The sequence below is a fragment of the Pteropus vampyrus genome, unplaced genomic scaffold (assembly GCF_000151845.1).
Source record: "Pteropus vampyrus isolate Shadow unplaced genomic scaffold, Pvam_2.0 Scaffold110, whole genome shotgun sequence".
NCBI classification, from domain to species: Eukaryota; Metazoa; Chordata; class Mammalia; order Chiroptera; family Pteropodidae; genus Pteropus; species Pteropus vampyrus.
The window spans coordinates 486,916-508,816 of record NW_011888891.1 but is presented as its reverse complement, the minus strand read 5'-3'; the positions used below and the strand labels follow the sequence as shown (position 1 = coordinate 508,816).

Below are 21,901 nucleotides of genomic sequence, written 5' to 3'. Positions count from 1 at the left end.
CCTCTGAAAATATTTGACTATATTCCCTCCTCCTATTCTGCACTTACCATTTGCTCTATCCACTCTATTTGGTTTCCGCACTCACCCAGCACTGAAATTATTAGGCAGATTGTCCCCTATGAATGCCTAAGTGCTATGTCCATGAATGGCTTTTGATCTTATCTGACCTCCCGGTACCATCTGACAGTGTTTCTCACATCCCTTCTTAAAATGCTCTTCTTTCTTGGATCTCAAGACAAAAAACCTTTCCTCGTGTTCCTCTAAATTTCTGGCAGTTCCATCTTCATTCCTTTCACTGGTTTATCCTCCTCTACCTAACAGTAACTGTTGATATTCCCTGAAGTTCTGTCCTAAGCAACTCTTCTTACTCAGTGTATACATTCTTAGATCTCATCCATGACCATGGCCCTGAACGAGTGCTGCAGTGTGCAGCTAGGTATCTCCATCTGAATGTGCCACAAGCGCCTCTAGGCCTTATTTTAATCCCCAACACTGTCCACCTTCTAAACTTCCTATCTTGATTAGCGAACCTATCACCCACCAAGGTAGCTAAGCTCGAACTAGATCATTAACCTAGACTCCTCCTCTTCTCTCTCATGTTCAGCCATGAAACTCTACCCTCAAATAGATGTTGAAACCAACTTCTTCCCAAACTGCATACCAAGTATCTTAGTTAAGGCCCTCACAATCTCAGCTAGTCTTCCACAGCTTCTCTATAACTGCACTCCTATCTGTGGTGTCTAATTCTCCCAATCCATCCCAAATACACAGCTAACCTGACTTCCGCCCGCCTCCAACCTTCATGATCCAACTCCTATGTACCTTTTCCAGCTTGACCTTTTGCTACTCCCACAAAGGCTTTTCCCTCCAGCCATGCTAAACTATTTGCAGTTCCCAGAATCTCCCATGCTTTTTACACTTCCATACCTGTCCACATATTCTCTCTCTACCAAGAAAGTCTCCTAATACCATCTGAATGGCTATGTCCTAACTATATTTCAAGACCCAACTCAAGAGATCTCCTGAAAGTCTTTCCTGATTCAAAGTCTCCTTACGGTGTTAGACAGTCCTCTTCTGTGCTTCTGCGACACTCCCAAACTATGTTTATTATGGTTCTTAGCACATAGCATTGTTTTGTTTTTTTACTATCTCCCATGCAAGAATCTAAAATAGAGACAAGGGAATATATGGACAGAAGAGATCCTATATAATTCGTCTTTATAAATCTAGTACTTACCATAGTGTCTAGCACAAAGTAGGTGATACACATATCCACAAACACACACAAAGCTATTCATGCAGTATTTATTGAAAAGTCATTAAAAGGTTGAGGACAAAATTTATAGTCACATTAATGTTAACTCTTGGACAAACACTACATCCCGAAGTTTCTCTGTATTCACCATAGCGCAGAGCCTTCTTGAGATGAGTTACAGCGTAGTTTATCATTAGAAGTAGAGGCAGAAGACCTTATGATCTTGTTTTTCTTATAAAATGGTCAATTTCATTTGAAAAATACCTGCTGTGCACTAGACATCACAGAATCCCTTAATGAGTTAGCTCCTTCAAGGAGCTTACAGTCTCACAGAATCTGTAGAATACATTTCAAAAAAAGGTTTATTGTAAGGTTTGGGTATATATGCATTTTTGTGCATCAATGTTGTTTAAAGTGTAATAAAACAAATGAGACCACACATAAAAATTGTGTTTTCAAATGAAATATTCATTTCTTATGTTAGGTTTTGAAAGTTAACTCATGTGTCCTTCTGTTTCCTCTCAGTTTTTTTAGTTATTAGACTTCAAATCACTGTCATTGCAAGCAGTGAATGCGCAATAATTATTTCATATTTTTCTCTCTCATTCTCTATCATCTTTAAATCCATAATATCTCAATCCAACTGATGTCAGTAAATCCAGTCTGTCTCAACTTTTCTCTAAAACTCTTAAAACTATTTGAATGAGGTGTTGAGCAGCTGTCAGTTATGGATTTGAAAATAAAAAAGAGCCTGAAAATTGTACGTTCAGTATAAAAAGATTAGGTGAAGCAATTCAGAATGTTTAAGAACTTTAAATCAAGTTAAAAGCAGTTACTATGGCCAGACCTCATGAAGCCCCGCTTAAGAGTCGCATTAACCTGGCAGTCAAAACTATTTAAAATGAATAATGTTTTTTTTCACATTTCACTTACTTTCAGCATCACAAAAAAAAAAAAAAAAAAAAGATAACAATGTGAATTGGCATATGGTAGTACAGTCATGTAATAGTAACCTTCAAGATTTAGCTTTCTAAGGACAAAGCTAGAGCTATTAATCTGTGCACTAGATGAGCTATACCCCTCTAAGGCTAAAACGGATAATTCTTCAAATGAAGAAAGGACAATTAAGATATTCCAGAAGCTTTTCGACATGAAAAGCAAGAGAAAAGGAGAGGAAAATGTACAATTTGGATGCACACAATAGCAGAGTCCAAGATTCAATACAAATCCACTGGATTTGGAATGAATGCTAATACCCTAACCCAACCCCTCTTCACTTCTCACCAGTTAATGCTATTGATGAGCATAACAATTTGGCATCTTACTTATCAGACTAGAGCTATGCCACCCAATACAGTAGCTACTAGCCATACATGGCTAAATTTAAACTAATAAAAAATAAAAAATTCAGCTCCTCAGTTGCACTAGCCACATTGCAAGTGCTCAGTAGTCACACGAGGCTAAAAGCTACTATATTGGACAGGACGGATATAGAATATTTCCACCACCACAGAAAGCTCTATTGAAAAATCATTGGAGAGGCATTGCTGAACAAAAAGATGCTAAAGTCGCTAGACTAGCCAGCTCTAAGTTTCAGATCTCCACTGCTACTTTCTGATCATCCTACCTTTAGAAAAAGACCAATCACCTCCTAACGGTAACATGCAAAAATTCCACAAGAGTGTATCTTTTACATGGAAGAGTTAAGGAAATGCAGACTACCACTCAGCAGGTTGCCATATTCTGCCTGAGCTACACTCTCACTACTCAACGGTAAATCAAAATGCTCCCACACATCAATTTAATTCGTAAACCCCTGCTGACTAATAGTCGCTAAGGAACCACGCACAGTCTTTCAGGACGTTGCACAGCATGTTGAAAACCAGGGTAGCAAACCTTAATCTACCTAAAGAATAGGAGTTGCCAGTAAATTGATCTAGGTTCTCCCTGCCATCCTGAAAATGCTCCCTGTGCTACACTAGAATTTGTTTTTGTTCACTGGTAGGAGTTATTAAAGAAGCACACTTTCAGAAAAACAGCTCCCATCCATCCTCCCTCCAGGCTTCAGGCTGCCAAAGCCATCATTCATTACATGAAACACAAGGACAGTTGGGAGGTTCATTAATTCGCTCTTTATTCAACATCACAACCTCAAAAATCTTAATTAAACTTTTTAAGTAAAATGGGCAGGCTGAACAGGTTCTCCACAGTTTCCTATACCATGGTAAAGGCATGATTTGGTGTACTGGTATACTACAATGAGAACTGAACTCTCTGTAGTATATTCCAGTCCAAAAATCTGGAATCTGGTTCCAGTGTTGCCACGTCCTAGCTATGTGACCGCCTGTTACCTAAGTTTAATTTCATTCTAATACCTCTTCTCTAGAGTTCATTCACTTCTAGAAGAATCCTCCCCACTTCCGGACTCTTCAGCAATTTAGTCAAAGGACTTCTATCCCACATCGATCTTGCCTGTCTTCCACCTATTCCTCCCACCTCCTTCCACAACATTCATCGTCAGTCCTCTGACAGTCCTTTCTGTGTTAATCACAGTTCCTTATCTTACACCTTAAAAACACACCTTCCTTAAGGTTCTATCTCTACACGCCTCCCCTCAGGATCTCTCATACACTCATCTCCAGCACCCAACACGATGTTTGGCACACACTGGGCATTTCAATACACGTGTATCAAATAAATAACCGAATCAATGCATAATGTAGAACTTTAGCTATCAACTCTTTACAGATGACTTTCAAATCTCATCTCTAGCTCTACTCTCAACTTCTCTCCCAAACTCTAGCACCACATTTCAAATTACCTTCTAAACATTTCCACTATGTTCTAATGGTAGGTCACGTTTAACGTATGCAAAACCAAGCTCATTGTCTTTCCTTACTAAACCCACCATATGACATTTTTATTTGTTCATTGGAATAGACATTCCCCTACGCCACTCAGGTTCAAAATCAAAGCACACCTTCATTTCCAGTCTTTATTTTTTTCTCAATCCCCATTCTCCAGTCAGCCACCAATTCCAATCAACTCTACTTCCATTCTTCCTCCACTGAACTAGTTACTTGAACTATTATACCCTTAACCAATCTCATTTCTAATCTAATCACAAACCACTGACAGATTCACATTCCTAAAGCACCGATGTGGTGTTAGTTACTTCACTGTTCAAAATACCTTCAATAATTCCCAAAGACCTCCTGGATTAAATCTAAACTTGGTATTCAAAGGTTTTCCACACTTGGACCCAGCTATCCCACCTCTCACTAGTCATTTTAGCTTTCCTTCTCTCTCAACCTGGAATTCCTTTCTTCTCATCTCTTTCTCTGTGAAAATCTTCCCCATGTTTTCAAGATTCTGTTTAAACGAAAAGCCTTCTAGACACTCCAACTCCATGTTAATTCTCTCTTTTATATCCCTGTGATGAAAGGATAGAGATGACAGTGATCTGAAATCTCAGCTCCTTATCCACTTCTCTGCTGTGACCACAATCATACCATCAGGGACCTCAAAGAGAATACGAAGAGAGGAAAGATGAGGCAACTAAACATTCCTTGTTACTGCCTGTGGCTTTAGCCTCAGCTCTGATGTGCACTCAGTAAACTGGGTTTCATTTTCTCCAGCCCTGTTGTGCTGAACCTGAAGGACTCATTCTGTTTAGGCCTTTGGTTTTCAAACCTTTTTTAAAAAGAGTTAAATTCTTTTTTCAAAGGAGATCCTATGGAGATCCAATATATAAATGTGGATCTTCCTTTCTTGAAATGGTAGAATGCTATGGGAACACGAGCAGCAGATAAATGTTACAAAATGAATTTAACTCTTATCACTTATTCCATTATAAGTAATTATATATCTTTTTTTTTTTAAGTCTATCCTTTTCTTGTTCCTTTAGTTCACGAAAAGTTCAGGTCAAAATTTTCAAGGTGATGACTTCATCTTAAAGAAATCCTAAGATCTTGAAAAATATTCTATTAAAGTATATCTCTGTATGCACTCACCTTATGAAGCAAAGATAAAGAAATGTAATCATAGGTAAATTAATATGAAAATGGGAGATATTTTTGGTTAAAAAAAAGGTGAAGAAAAGTTCTGCTACTACTTTAGCCTGAAATTCTATCCTTCTAGGCCTGATTCATGCTTTTGCATGAATGGAATATAATATTTGATGGATAACATTTTAACAGGAAAAGAAAACTGAATGAGATGGTTATTTAAAAAATCATCAACTTGTTTTCATGCAAATGACCAGAATAATGAAATAAGCAATCCTGCCAACAGGACCTAGAAGCAATTGTTTTTAAATAGGATGCTTGAAACATTACCCACCTAATTCTAGAAGAAATTGATTAACTAATCTCTTCTTTTTCTTGGGGAATACCAAAAATATGCTATACATTAACACACTGACAAAATTTCTATTTCAAAGATACAATTTTTCTTGACTATCGCTATCAAATCATGTACTTGACAGGAGGACATGCTGATAAAGATATATTTACCAAGACTTATGGTGTAAAAGAAGGGTTTGAAGGATTTCTTAAGAAAGCAATCCTTAAAAAACGTCTACAACAAAGGGAAAATGGTACATGGAAAATATGTCATTCCACTCAAAGCCTTAACTAATTGCAATAATCCACACATGATACCTGAGAAATGCAAGCTATGTGGCCTAAGACAATACAGAGCTATATAGTTACAAGGGAAGCTTCGATAAAATGCTACGATTCCCCATAATTCAAAGCATTTAAAGCACCGAACACAGTCTAGGCTGGATGCATGCCTTAGGCAGGGAAAAGAGAAGTCTAAATGGATGGATGGAAATAGAAGTGAACACTTTAAAAACAGGCCATAAAAGACAAGTTATGATAGATCCTCCTCCCCCTCCTAGTACTGTCAGGAAGTTAGAGTTATTGAGCAGACATCACTTACGACAGTGAGAAAAAAGGCTGGCTACCCCCTCCCCTCAAAAAAACCTTTACAAGGTCACAGATATATCAGTGTCACTAATGCATTTTAAGAAGATTACAGCAATAAACTCTGGTTAGAGTGGGTGCCACCTCTATATTCACAGAAGAGAACGAACTCCAAACTTCCCCTAAATTAAAAAGGTAATATTAGCAAACTCTCTCCCTCTGCCTGCATATAAAATTTCTCCAATGTTCCATGTAAAACCAAATCTTTCCATTTAAAACTAGATCAGTATTAGGCGATTAACTTTATAAGCTTAAATTCGCCACAGTCTTATTTAGCACTAACTATACAGTCACGCAGAGTAGAAGTATCTCCACAAAACAAACTGTCTTACCTACCCATCTCATTTTCTTCAGCACAGCAACAGGCCTTTTCTCATATTTGATCCAACCACTGTGATCTTTTTTTTTGATCCTGTAGCCACTGACTCCACATATATCTTTATTACTGTACAGGAAAACTGTTGCCCTGAGGTTTAAACTTCCCTATGTTCCCCATGCCTCTCCTGAGAATTAATCTCAGTTTCAAGAAAAGACTCTCAGAAAAACTGAGGTGAAAAGGAGCAGATGGCCTCAGAGATAAGTTTCTTGGTTTGTTGCTTCAACTGTGAGTTGTCAATATGGCCTTAGCAATGACTCAACGTCCAGCCATCCTAGGGATGTTTAGTGATTAAATAAATGGAAAGAGGTTCTCTTATCTGGGCCGGTAGTCTAAACCTAACAATTACCCAACAACCAAGTATGAACACACTAAATCTCAGTCCTTCAGTGATGAAAAACTCAGGCATGTTAACAGCTCTTCATCTACTATGAGAGAACAAACAACTTCTAATGAGAATTATAGTTCTAGAAGCTGATAATGAGACAACCACTAAATTAAATTCATAAATACAAAGACCTAGTGCAAATTCTATATCTCAACTACCAGTATTCATGACAAATGAGAAAAGATAGGCTATATTCACATTGGAAATCAGATTGTGTAACAGAAAAATGGTAAGTGAATAAACAACCTTGAGAGATTAATTTTTATACTGGTCCTCAAGACTGAATTAATTCTCTGTTCATATTTATGTTGAAAGGGCTAACAATAAGTTAATGGAAATGAGTATCTAATTTCTAGTTCATTCATTGTTTCAACAAATATTTATTGAGCACATACTATGTGTGGAGCATCGGGCTCTATACTTTTAAGAAAGCAAAGGTGAGTAAGAAAGAGTCCCTCCTGTAGAAAGGCTAAGAGACATATACCCATGAACACATGTCAACATGTATTAAGAAAGTGTCAAATGTCATAGAATGGCTAGAGAAACTGTAATGGAAGTTGAATGAAAAACAAATAAGATTTGAAAAAGCAACACTGGACTTGGGTCTTTATGTATGCATAAGATTTAAACATGCTGACATGGAAGGCCAGACGGTAGGACATTTCTATCGGTAGAAACAAGTTGCACCAATCTGAAATGCACAGGTATATAGAAGGACAATGGGCAATTAGGAGAAGGACGCGTGACAGGAAGGAAGAAGATAAGTCAGGAAAAGCCCGTAGAGCAGTAGAGAAGAAGGGCACAAAGAAAAGGTACCTAACCAACCTGAAAAGACATGAAAGTTTCTTTGAAGAATCAGTGCTTGAGCTGGATCTCGAAAGACGTGTAGGAATTAGCCATATATAGATAAGGGTGTTTCGGGAGGAGGCAATAACATATAAAAGCAGAGAGGCCTGAGAGAGCATGACATATCCAGGACACGTTTACTTTGGTAAAGATCACAATTTGTAGCACCTAAAGTAAAGCAAGTTCTAAAGCAAGAACATGGTGTGTCCAGCTGGCGAGAGATGAGCTTAAAAGGAAGACAGAAGACAGGTGATGAAGGGCATGGTAGGCCATGCTGAAAGAGTGGCAAGCTTCATCTTTAAGGTGCCAAGAAAACACATAGATTTTAAGCAAGAAAGTGACAATTTAATGTGTGTTTTAGAAAAATCCATCTCGAAGCAGTGTTAAGAAGACATTACAAGGGATGAAACAACAGATAAACGGACCAATTAAGAGGCTGTTGTATCAGTTTAAATCTACTTATCATCATCTGTAAATTAACATAAGGGTAAACTAAGACAGTGGTGGTAATACACGAGTTACTGCAAGAAATAGACAGGACTCAGTAATAGAAGTGTAAAGGATAGTGAAGGAAGAAGGATTCTAAGATGTCTCCCAGATTTATTTAACTCATTGTGTCAGTGGTAGTACCCTTCTACGTAATAATAAATGCAGGATAGACAAAGGTTTAGGGAAAAAAAGTTGTTAAGTTTCATACATTTTGAGTTTTAGTAAAATATAGTTGTGTTTAAAACCATGGATTTTGAAGACAGACTTGGTGCTGCCATTTATTATTTCTGTCAATTGGACAAGGGACCTATCCTCTCAGCTTCCTCATCTATAAAACGAAACAAGAGAGGTAACTACTTATAGGGGCTTAATGAGATGATGAAGACACTAAGTAAATGAGAGTTGCTGTTTTGTCATTAATATTATTTAAGATAACTGTGGGACATCCAAAGTGAAATGTCCAATAGGCAGTTTTAGAACATGGTCTGAGGTTTACAAGCAAAAGGCTGTACACTTAACAGTAACTAAGTATACCACAATTTAGACAAAAAAAAAAAATAGAGGGGGGTAGAATTGGAGCAAAGGGCATGAAACAAAGATTTGCCAATTTAATGGATGTGGAGAAGAGTAAAAGATGACTGATGAGAAGCAAAATAAGGCATCATTATTAAACATAAGAGACACACACTGCATTATATGAAAAGGAGCAGTCCTTATTTTCTTGAAAGTAATTTGGTGAACTAAATGAAAAAATAGATAAAGAATTCTTCCAACTACCCAACAGAACTATTATCCCAGAAGAAAGAAATGAAAAAGATAGTAAAAAAATTGGCTTCTCAAGTAAAATCAAGCCAAACGGAGACAAATTATCAAAATATAAGAAACGAGGATCTGTCAAATAAAAAGACTATAAAAGAAGATGTTAACATGGCTCGTGGAAAGTATGAAAAAAAGAACACTATCTATTATTTTTTCAAAAGAGCAAACAGAAAGGATATATGAGAAAGGAATAAAATTGGCTACTATAGGAAGGTGGGTGATGAGGGCTAGGCTATAAAGCATAGGAAGAAAGTGAGACCTCTATATAGAGTTCTGATTTTTGAACCTTGTTATTCGTGAACTATGAACAGAGTACTCTGTCTACCCTCAGTGGGATCTATTTAAAATAGGTTTAAAAAAATGGCAAAAAATCTAGAACATTACTTAGTTAATTTGTGGTCTTAGTGGAATAATTCCAAACTATTTTGTATTAATTATAAGACATTGGTGTGGCTGAGAAACAAGTTTCTCACCATGGGAGAATAAAGATACAAATTAGGAATGGGAGAAGGAGAAAAAGAACCTTGGGGTGTTAGACTGGAATTAAAGATATCAATACATGATTCAAATGAATAAATGTAATATAAAGAAAAAATATAAAGGTAAATTTAAATTTATATAAAAAGAAATCATAAAGGTATTTATTTATAATAAATATATATTTATATTATATATATCCTAGTTCTGTCCACTGAAACAAGTCAATAGCAATGAGCACATTTCTTTGGTGTCTAAATACCACTTCCTCACTATAAGGAACCAAGACATCTTGGAGAAATAGCTGATTCCACATGTGGGGCAGGGAAAATACAAGGTAAGCTTAGACATCTTCTTGTGACATAAAATAAGAAAGTGCTTAAAAACTAACGGAGATACAGCAAAAGTATACAGAGCCAGACTAAAGGGATTCCTGTTGACCAAATATGACAATAATGAAATATATCACACTGAATATTTTTGTGATCTGTGATTTTTCTGCTAAGGCAGTGGGTGAAGAGGAAGAAAGGCAAGCTCTTCTTTCCTAAAGAAACCTTCCACCCAGTGCTGGGGAATGACAGACTTAGAAAAATCACAGTTTTGTAACCACTGGTATAACAATTGATTCAGAAAAGGTTTATCGATGCTGCTAAAAATGATAGGTAAAGTGTTGTTAGAGAACACGATCATCAGTTTCAAAATGTCCCCAAAATTACTTATTACAAAGAGACATAGAGAAACCTATAAATCCGCCTCAACTAAGCAACTAAATTTATATCGTTAACCAAGAGATCAAACTTACCATCACCAAAAATAGGACAAACTGATATCATGCCCCTTCTGATGTGATGTTATAAGAGGGTGGCAAGGTGGCAACATCAGCTATACAGTGTTCTTGTAATCTGAATCAAACCATAAGGAAACAATCAAACAATCTAATAATTTGTAAAACTGTGGGACAGTCTATGAAACAGCAGGTCTGGGCTCATCAAAACATCAATGCCATGAAAGACACCCCCACTTTAAAAAAACCTTAAGAGAAAAGGTGGAGAGCAGGGGACCGGTTTTAGATTAAGAGGGAAAGAGACATGAAAACCAAATCAAATGCGTGACCCGATAGACTCTAGATAACGGAGGACAAAGAAACATAAAGAATACTTAATGGAACAACTAGAGAAATCTCAATATGGACTAGATATTAGATAATAATACTGAATTAATGTTAAATTTCGTGAATGTAATAATGGTACTGAGGTTTCGTAAGTAAATGTCCTTATTCTCAAGAGTTATGAACTGAAGCGTCATGTCACTATGCTTGCAACTTGCTTTCATGCGGTTCAGAAAAAATACATATATGTGTGTTCACATTATTTAGAGAGCTAGAGATAAAGCAAATGGGCAGAATGTTAACAGTTGAAATTAAGGAAGGAGTGCAGAAGCATTCATTGTACTTTCCTTTCTACTTTCCTGTGGTTTTCAAATTTTTCAAAATAAAAGTTGAAAAGGAAATAGACTGTAACCTTCTGGAAGACAGCTAATGCGCCTAACAAAGTAAAATGACATAAAAGCAGATGCTCAATTTAAAAATCATTTTTAAATTCTCATTTTTCTACCAAGTGACTTATCGGTTAGCTACAGAAATACAAGTTCTTTATTTAAATATAGTATATAAAATATAGGAGGCTAGATAAAATAATAAAGCCCTACCTGTGTTAAAAGTCGCGGAAATTTGAGATTATAATCACTGTCAGTTTCTCTAAAGTACTGGACAATTCCGCTTACTTCCAAAAAACATTCAACTCCAGGTTGTTCTTTAGCTTTACCTTAGAGACAGTCGAGTTCATCTTGAATTAATCTTTCCAGCACTGTATTCATTTTTTTAGTATTCTCAAACATGTGAGGGACTTACTTACAAATGTGATTAGTAGTGCTAGTAGTAGCCAGAGACATATCCCTCATCTTTAAGCAGTGTCTATTTTAATAAAAGCCAGATGTGTGTGTGAGTGTGTGTGTGTGGGTATGTACATATATACATACACATATACACATACATATATACATACACATATACCTATATGCGTTTATATATATGATCTTATTTTATTTTTAATACCCTGTAAGGTACGTTGTTTTTGCCGTTCCTAACTCACAGGTAAAGCACAAGGTTTTAACATTCTGTAACCTAAACTGGGTATTCCGTTAGCCAACCTGGCTCAGAGATAGATTTGCTTCAAAAAAGGGAAAGGAACAGCAACTAACATTCACATGATTACTAACCGAACTACAGAAAGAAAACAGAGGTCTCTTTACAAGGATAGGTGCTCACAAGATATGCACAAGGAAAAGTGAAGTTCAGTGACATTTAAGCTAATCTCTACTTGAATCTTTTAAGAGATAAAACTATTTGAGCAGTAATTTAGTACTAAATTAACTTGGGTTTTTTTCTCCCTATCTTTGAAGTTTTTGTTGTTTAAGTGTTTCTGCAAGAGAAATGAAGCAATGTTCCCTTCCTATTCAGAAAAGAGAAACAAACTGATGACTTGTAGTAAGATCTGGGTGGCTTGGCTTACCATAGGCATATTCAGCAAAGAGCCAAATACATACTACATTTTTCATAAAACCTTTTTACTCCAGAATAATCAAGTTTTCATGTCGCTGAATTATCATACTACATAACCTTCTACTAGCGAAAACTGAACCTGAAGAGGAAGGATGCCAGACAAGGAAAAAAGTAAGGGAAGAACTACAGCAGATATTATTACCAGATAAAGGCTTTGAAGATTCTTAAGATAACAAGATTAGCAGTTAGACTGAGAATAAATGTTTCCTTTTTTTTTTTTTTTTTTTTTCCTTAAGCCGGTGACAATTCACCCACAATGTTATCAACTAAAATGGGTTCTGCCATGATGCTGGAGATGACTGTATTTAGATAGGTAGCACTGCTCCCAAAGTCCAACCTATTGAAAACTCTGCTAATAAAGGCCTGGGTTTTAGCTCACTTCCTTTCTGGCTCACCAGGTAGGTACATCTTAATAATGAGACATATGAAACGTGAGCACTGAACACTCCGTAAAGGTGACCTATTTGGGGTCATCTTCAGAGGGGCTAATCTCATGTACGGCAAATCAAGAGCTCCTGACTCTTCTGAACTCCCTACTCCTAAAGTACTTACCTTTTTGTCTGAAAAGTCTTACTTTGTCAGCTTGTAATCTGCCCTTATTCAAACATGGACCACCAAAAAGATGCGATGAATGCACTTTCAGCATTCTAAAGTTTAAAATTTTCATTAAAATAATGGCCATAATATCTATACACTTCGGCTTACCATAAAGAAACAGATATACATATATAGATATATAGATATATAGAGATATCTAAATATCTATATAGATATCTGAAAAACATAAAAAGAAATATCTATGTTGGAGTATGTTTTAAATAAGTATGTGTTAGTTAAACTGAAAGGTGCAAAGGAAAGATGTTTATTTGTAAGTAAAGGAGAATCAGCTGTCCTATACCTATAGAGCAAAACAGTTAAGATATACACAGATAAGAGCAGTTTTATGCAAAGGCAACCAGGTGAAGACTGATCAGTGGAACCACTTTCTTCCTCTGTTTCACTGGAGAATCATCAGTCTTCCAGTCCCATCAGGATTGGGCTGAAAAGTAATAAGAAATGAGGGCAATTAGAGAGAGAGTGAGGCAGCAATTGAGGAAGGAACAACCTAGACAAAACAGCGTGGATTTTGAATCCCATGCAAGAAGCCAAGAATTTGGGATTAGATTTTCTGTAAGGGAGGGGTCGTGATCCTGTCCAGAAAGAATTAAAATTGAGGTAGGTAGATTTATATTCTGACTAGCAGAGCGTGGGTCAAGAGAATCGGCTAGGAAGCTTCTGCTAGTAAAACAGTCTGGAGAAGAAGGACATTGAGGCTTCCAGAGAATGTCGTGGAGAAACAATCAGCCCATTTTATTTCACTCCAAGAGTGAAAGCTAAAGAGGGAAAAAAAAGACTCCAAATTTAGGGGCCTTAGAGACCAGGATGACAATGGTGTCATATGCAATAATGCTGACTGTGAGAAAAGTTGACACCTATGACAGAAAAGATGAAAGATTCGATTTCTGACATGTTAACTTTTAGGTTAATCCTAGCCAAGTGAAGATATGGTACAGACAATAAGAGATACAGGGCAGGTGAACTCTCTGTTTTCAGGCAGATTCCTCCCCTCCCCCTTCAGGGACCTCATAACTTAATTCCAACTTGACATAGCAGTCTAGTACTGGATAGCTAGAGAGGAATTAGAACGCCTACCTTACCAAAGAAGGCTGCCAGGAGCAAGATACTTATTCCAGGCATTTTCAAAACTCCATGTCACTAGAATATCAACTTCAAACACTGAGTAGCATTTAAATATATATCACAGCACTTTCATTTCAACCTATTTAACATTTCTGAAATATCTAGATCAAAATGTTGGGTCAAATGACTATATTCCAGTAAAACATCTACTAAAAGAAAAAATTTTCCCCACCCCACAACTCTCAAGAGATTCAAGACATCTGTCAATCATAACAGATTTTCTTAGTACCCACTTTCTCTCAACCTTACAGCCAAGTTTCTTTTTTGAGTAATGATAAAGGCCACACATCGCTTTTGCAAGTATATAAATACCTCCCTCTCCCTTTCTTCTAACGCTAGTTCAAGGCCAACTGCACCAAAGCTTTTGAGAACCAGCACTGGAAGATCTTCAAAGAGAAACTGCCCATTAACCACAACAGCAGCTGCTGTCTAGAGCCTGCAATTTAAATCTCTGAAAAAGAAACTGTGGCTTCTGAAATTTAAACAAGGAGGTGCCACTTGTAATTACAAACATTCCAGTGGGTTCCTTCCTTCATTGATGGTTTCCAAACAAAGGCTGTTTATTCAATTTTGGTGGCGCTCCCCAAACTGTGAATGTAGGCATTCCTTTGTGCTTTTCTTGTGCTGTGGCCAGCTCAGAAGAGAGGTGCAGGTTTTTACCTGGCCATGGGCTGAGGGGGCTGCTTAGACCCCTCAAAACCATCTCGTGTGTAAGTGCTTGTTTGGCTAAAAACCAAAAAAAAATCAAATGCTTCAGATTTATAGTCCACATTAAATACATTTAAGAACTTCTTAAAATAAACACATACACAAACACAAAACCTCACATTTCACGAAACTCAGAAAATGCAACCAACCTATTTTCTGAAAAAACAAAGAAGTTCAGAAATTAACACTGAAGCATTTCAACATTTCTAGCTAAAATTATAAATTCATATTTTAAATCAATGGGGCAAATACTGAGAAGTAAAAACAGTAACCTTTTCTCTTCCTACCCTGTGCCCCTATCCTACAAAAATAAGGGCCAAATACTTACAGCTTGTTGTATGGGTTTCCCACAGCGCAGAAGGCATTTTGTGATCACTTCAGCTACAGAATACAGGCTGAAATTAGCACTAAGCCAGTTAGAAATGAGAAAAGGAATTTTTTTCTTTTAAGCTTTATATTCAAAATACATAAAGGCATTTATATTCCTTAGAGGTATTTAAAGATAAATATATGAATGAGGTATCTATCTCACAACCATCAAACTAAAATAGCCTTTCCTACAGAAGTCCTCATATGGAGCATATTCATTATGAGAACAACTGGAAATAGCCAATCTCACCAGGGGTGCTTTCCATAGCACACCAGTTGACAGATTAGCTACAATTACTGCATATTTACACAACCATATTTACATGACAATAAAACTCATCTTATCCGATCCGAAAAAAACCTTGCTCAAAATAAGGCAAACCACACAAAAAGTCTCCTCAGTGCAGGCGGTAATCACACTCTGGCTTCTATGGTTTCTGCCCCAGCTTTTACCCACTATAACAAGCCTTTACCTTCCTCGGTAAAGCAAGGGAAAGGCAAAAATTCTGCATTCTAGTTTAGAAGATGTACATTCAGCTAATGATAAGCTAATGATACTGTGATTACGGAGGGCGGGTGCGGGAAGGGGACTGTATCTTACAAAGATTTGTTCTAAAGTAAATTACAGAAGAAATAATAGGATGTCCAGGATTTGTCCAAAATAATCTGGGAAGGGGAGAAAGTGTACAGAGGATGCAATGACCATGAGTGGATAATCACTGAACTGGGTGACTGACACACAGGATTAATTATGGTATTCTTTCTGCTTTTGTGTATATTTGAACATTTTTCATAGTAAAATGGAAAAATGAAGTATGATCAATGTAAAAAAAGTCATCTTGAGGAAAAAAAATAACTTTTTTTCTTTAAAAAGAAACAAATTATATTCAGCTTTTTCTCTACTTAATGAAAAGGGACAGGCACCTGGTAAGAAAATCAGGATGTGTTCTTGCTCTTAACCTCAGGACCCTTCCTTTTTTTCCTTAGTTATGTGGAATGAGTTCTAGTGTTAATATTAATCCTTGAAAAGGCAAGTCAAAAGCTTAAAACTATAAAGCCGAGCCTTCTGAAACCTAGTTTTCGTGCACTTGACTTATTATAGCTACACAAATCCAGAGCTCTGCCCTATGAAGGTGCTTTGGACGACAGTCATGTTGTGGCTGCCAAATAAAGTCCAGAGGTTTCAGAATCATTCGTCAACACTGAAGACAACCTTACCAAGAACTGGTCTTTTCTTCTCAGAGGTCACTCCTCTGATCCATGGGTTCATTACCTAGAAGAGCAATTAATCTTCCCGTGTTCAGAATACAAACTATTCCTAGCCAAGATACTGTCCACCCATGATCCATATCCCTCACTGGGCATCCCTGCTGAGAGGTGAAACAGTTTCACTGGCTGGGCATTAAGGGGCTTAGACCCGCTCCCCAACTAGGATGCATAGCTAACTCAGCCTCAGTTAAATGGTAAGCAAGGTCTTTCCCTCACTTGGTTTCGGCTGCCTCTCCGCAAAATAATGGGATTTCACCAAATGATTTCTAATATCCTTCCTCTTTCAAAAACTCCATGATTATTAGAATCTCTAATTCTTCAACAGGTAAGAATAAGAAAAAGAGCTTTGGTGCTAAAATGGTACATTTTTCTATTAAATACTTTTTAAACGTGAATATTGTATTGGGTGAGTTTTTATGTGAGTGTGTGTATGTGTGTGTATATATATATATGCACGTATGAATATATACACATTTGTATGAGTACAAACACACACACAACATACACTCACATACACAGCAACTGATATCATTAGGTGCTTATATGGGACTAATTGCTTCCAACTCAAAGCAGCAAATTTTCAATTCTGCAACAGATGTCGCTGTGTGATTTCTCCTTTCTGCGCTGGATTTTCAGTTAAAAATGCCCAGCATTAATGGTCAGTACTATTCTTCCCAAGAAAGGGATACGGCATTTGAGCCCTTTGGATTTATTTCTTATAACTTTTCTTCATATGCTGGTAAATTCCCATTCAAATCATAGCATCGATTAGTTTGGCCCAATTTAAGAGATTCACCCACATAAAAATGGGCCTTTTTGTTAAAACACACACAAACACACACACCCACATTTTAAAAATGTAAATTCTAAGTGGCTAATTAGACATTAAAATGTTACATACAGAAATCCAGAGAATGAGACAGTTTATATTCACGGCAATATTATCAGTTTTTTAAAGCCTGAAAATCATTAGCAATACAGGCCAAGGAATAAATAATTCACTTATGTATGGGGCCAAAATGTACAAAGTATGAGCCCAAGTCACTAAAAACTTCAAGAGCACCATTAATGACAATGAAAATTTTAGATTTCAGTTTTTACAGCATTTCTTTGAAAATAAATAGTCAGGCTAATATTATAATTGCAAGACATCTTACCAATCCGACATTCGCTATCAACCACTTCTTGACACGTCATAGAAAGTGACATCTCTTTCCCTTCAACCAATATATCCTCCAACGACCATCAATCTCAACAAGTAGCTAGTATTTTCTTCTGTTGAAAGTCAGAGCTGGGAGAAAGGCTTTCAAAATCTCCCTTTTAGACCAGGAACCTATTACCTTCCGGAGTTTTTCAGGGAGTGGAGCAATGTGCAGTCAGGGGATTGAAGACCAACTGGGGTAAAGATATGAAGTCAGGAAGTGAGAGAGGAAGCGAAAGTGTCCTGCTTGTTGGCTTCTTCCAGGTCTCACTCCCCTTTACCAGGAGGGCCATTAGGGAAAACTGGATAAAGCATGTACAACATCCATATGAATAAAGCTCTTTGTTCCAGAGAACTGCCTCCTCTTTTATTCCCCCCTTTTTCCGTATTTGTTCATTTCAAAAGATCACTCAATGGGTCTCTTGTTCCTCCAAAATGTCCCGGGCAAATAATGCAAGCTTGTCTCGTCACACAAGTCACTAAATGAAGCCTTGTGCGTCTCCAGTGACACACTGTAAATATAAAGTGGCATTAATGAGGGATATTTTATCAAAGCTATCACAGACAAGTGCAAGTCCCTCCTGTGGCTATTCATTTTGATGCAAGGAAAGGAAACAAAAGCAGGGCGGTACTTTTGTAAAGTCCTTATCCCAGATATTCAAGCCCCAACAAGCCACAGCAAGTAAAACTCAGCCCCCATACTTCCCAGCACCACGACAAACCCCCACCCATCAGCCATCCTCTGAAATGCTGAAAAAGGCAGGAGAGTGACTGACCACTGGTACACTCAGAATGGGAAACATCGTGCATGCACCTAAAACGTAACAGGCATGATTTACACTGGAGTAATCGTAGAAAACCCTATTTTAGCTGCATTTCATTAACATCAATTTCATCCAAACATCACAGGAGGGCTGGGAGAGTTTCTCCAGGGGATGGATGGCTTCTATTACAGTAGACAGAACCACGACCCAATGCACAATTGCCTAGATGGCTATCCCAACGAGGATGTAAATGAAACAAGCCTAACGAAGTTAAAGGCAGCTCCAACAGGTTTCTCTAACCCTGGGAGTGGGAACTGGAGGCCTCTGAGAAAGCTTAAATTAGGACTGAGGAAGAAAAGTCCCTCGGTGCCCACCTGAAATCTACTCTGGTGGCGTAGGACCTGGGGCTAGACCAAGACCCCTTCTCAGACTGATAACACACACACACACACACACACACAAAACCCCATTAAAAGAAAAAAGATTTAAAGAAAATCTCACCCCCTCACTACAAATCAAACCCAATTACAGTCTAATTTGAACACAATCTGATAACCAGCATACAAACAGGGATGTATACAAGAGCGAGAAGCTGCTTCCATGGTAACTAGCAACAGAATTTTCTTGTAGCTTTGACATGCACGGTTGAGTTCCAGACCGCTCCTTTCTAAGTCAGCATATATTCCTCGCTGGGAAGGCAACTTCTTACCACGAGATAGTTACAAATATAGTACTGTTGCTACTACTCCGTGCCTTCAATGAGCAGGGTTGAAAGAGGAGGCATAATCTAATCCTACTCTGCTGCCAAGCAGCATTGCACGGCTCCCATTTTTAGTAGAAAGGCAATATCCCCGACTAGTGCTTTCCCCGACCCCCGCCTTTTTTTTTTTTTTTTCCCCCTGCAGCCAATACAAGTCTATTGTTGCCTCTATTATGCGCCAGTTACCGAGTCTTTACTCACGCTCACGTTTAACTGACACTGGCGCTTTTTACAATGCAGCAGCAGCACGAGGGATCTCTTTCAGAAACATTTTATTGAACCCATCCAGTCAGAGACATCACCCTAAATGAAGTTGTAACCACACCGGCATCCGCTGAACCCAATTATCTCGTAACTCATAAATTAAGAATTCACAGAGGAAAAACACATAAACAACATCCGGAGACAGACCGTGGAAGAAAAAATCCTCAGCTCTGGAACCGAGGCTGCTGCCAGATTCCCACCCTTATACGTCCCCAGCATGTTCCCCAAACCAAGCTCCCTTGCAAGCCTGGTTTTTGGGGAAGCAACCCAGCATTCCCCAAATCCAAAGCTAGCACCCCCAGACATCCCCATTTTCTACAGCGTGTCTCCTGCGGTGTTTACGTAACTGTGTGTCCTCTAGCGTGTAAACAAAAGACACAGCCCAAGCGGAGAGGCGCCCCGAGAGCGGTACCGTGGCCCCAGCGCTGAGCCCGCCCGGGCCGGGGGCTCTGCAGGTGGGGGCTGAGCTCTCGCTGTCCTCCGCCACTTGTTGCTCGCGGGTCCTGCAGCTCCCGAGCTGCAAGGAGGGGCTTTGCAGGCGCCGAGCGCTGCTGCATTCCCTCCTGCACCTCCCCCCGCCTTCATCGCGGCCCCATGCCTCCTTGTTTCGGCTTCCCGCCCGGCGCCCGCTGCAGGCGGCCAGGATGCTGGGGACGCCGCGCAACCATTGAGCTTGGCGGTGGCGGGAACGGGAAGCAGGGTGCAGCACCGCCGGCCTCTCCGCTGGGGAAGAGCTCTGGCTCCCTTTTGTTAGCAAAAGCAAACACTGCCCTCTTCTTTCCCGACCGTGCCAACGCGCCGGGCACACGGGCAGCCACACAGCGTGCTCCTACCGAGTGCTCAGCGTCTTCGGGGAAGGCGCCGGGCGTGCAGAGCCGCCCCTGGGCAAATTCCCAAGACAGCTCTGCACACAGGTGGCGCCTGGAGGCCCGCAGGGTGCCCGCCTGGCCGCAGAGGCCGCGAAAGCTCCCTCCACCACCCCCGGACTGCCGAAAGGATGGGCAGCCTGGAAATTCGGTGTCCCCATTCGCGGCAGAGGACGCCGTGGGGTAGGCAGGCTACGGGCTCCCAGCTCCTTCCTGCAGAAGCAGCAACAGCAACCGCCCTCCGCGGGGCCGGGCCCGAGGAACTTTCCCGGCCTGGAGCGGGGCCAAGGAGACCCGCAGCCAGGCGAAGGGGGCGGAGGGCCGGCGGTCCGGCCAAAGGGAACACTAAGGGCGCGCAGTTCTGGAGACAGAGGAGAAAGGCAGAGCGCGGGGAGAGCAGGAGCGACCAGACAAGTCTGGGGATGTCCTGTGGACCAGTGAGGAATCACGCTGGAGGCGGCTGCTAGTCAGCCATGGGGAGGCTTCGGGGATAGAGAATTGGGCGACCCGCTGGTGAGGTGGTGGTGAATGGGCAGCCCTGGGAGACGCGAGGAACTGCAACTTACAGGGACAACAGCGAGTTTGGGAGGGTCCGAACGGTTCTGAGGGTGCCTTCGATCTATTCCCTACCCCATATTCTCTAGCACCCAGATCCCCCATTCTCACTCCACTCCACTCCGCGCTAAGCCGGAGAGAAAAGGTGTGGGTGCAGCCATCCCTAAGGGCTCTAATTCACACCCATCTGGGCAAGGGAAAAGAGAATTACCGATTCCCTCAGTTCCTTCCATCTCAGCCCTGAGTTTCCTCTCCACACTCTCAGCTTCGGATTTAGGAAGTGGGGGAAGGTTGTCATGGAAACGTTTCCCCCCTCCATGTCTACGGCTACTGGGGTGCCTTAGGAGATTTAGGGGGCCAACGAGTCGGTGCCCACACCTACCTGTGGCGATCAGTGCCGCGGCAGAGAGAAGCAAGAGCAGAAGCCGGAGCCGGAGCCCGGGAGGCGCCGCGGCCGCCGCCACCGCCGCCGCTGCCGCCGCCGCCGCACACTGGGATCCGCTCGGCAGCACAGCACTCGCCATGTCGGGCACCTGCCTCAGACTGGCGGCGGTGGCTTCCTCCGGAGCCCGAGCGGACAACTAATGAGATGCTAATGACATGCACTTGAGGCGGGGTCGGAACCGACCAATCACAGCGCCGCGAGCCCAACCCGGCTCTCGGAGGACTCGCCCCCTCCCCCACCCCGCCCCCTGGCGCTGGCGTGCGGCAGCGCGCCCGCGCCACCTAGGGGAGGGGTCAAGGGGAGGGGCGAATGCAAATATGTTTATGTTAAAATTCGTTTTCGCTTTCCCGGGATCCAGGAAAAAGTGTTCTCCCGGGCCCCTGGCGCGTGGGGGCTCAGGCTCAAAGGGGGCGGGTCTAGCTTCCCGTACACCTTTACTAGGAATGTTTATAGTAGTCGCTATATCAGACCAACCACTGGAGAATCTCCCTTGGAGGTTCCCCTGCCCGGTACACGGAGTACATCTGTCCTGGAAACCAGACGTTGCAAATATCTGTCACTCACCTTGCACTTAAGGAATAGATCTTTGGGAAACAGGGGCTGTTCGAGAGTGGAGAGGGAGCGTGCAGGTCCCCGGATTGACAAAACAATCTGGGAGAAGTGCATGCGTGCTTTGCAAATCCGGCGGAGCGGGAGAGTCTG

The 21,901-nt window shown here is 40.3% G+C and overlaps 1 protein-coding gene and 2 long non-coding RNA genes across 5 annotated transcripts in view; all 3 read right to left on the bottom strand.

The window, feature by feature from the left end:
* The window catches only part of LOC111743260, a 102,181-nt gene extending 83,445 nt beyond the window's left edge, over positions 1-18,736 (bottom strand). The window contains exon 1 of the long non-coding RNA XR_002781612.1: positions 17,502-18,736. This is a non-coding gene — a long non-coding RNA (uncharacterized LOC111743260). The remainder of the gene's footprint in view (positions 1-17,501) is intronic.
* The window catches only part of CADM1 (cell adhesion molecule 1), a 322,797-nt gene extending 301,390 nt beyond the window's left edge, over positions 1-21,407 (bottom strand). For all 3 annotated transcript variants that reach the window (XM_011365362.2, XM_011365363.2, XM_023533737.1), the window contains exon 1: positions 21,137-21,407. In XM_011365362.2, the coding sequence (XP_011363664.1) occupies positions 21,137-21,278 (142 nt within the window). In that variant the 5' untranslated portion in view covers positions 21,279-21,407. The remainder of the gene's footprint in view (positions 1-21,136) is intronic.
* LOC111743261 lies at positions 1,292-12,976 on the bottom strand. Its single transcript, XR_002781613.1, has 2 exons — positions 10,441-12,976; positions 1,292-1,591 (listed from the first exon to the last, which is right to left on the bottom strand). It is a non-coding gene; the product is annotated as an uncharacterized LOC111743261 (long non-coding RNA).
* Positions 21,408-21,901: the final 494 nt, after the last annotated feature.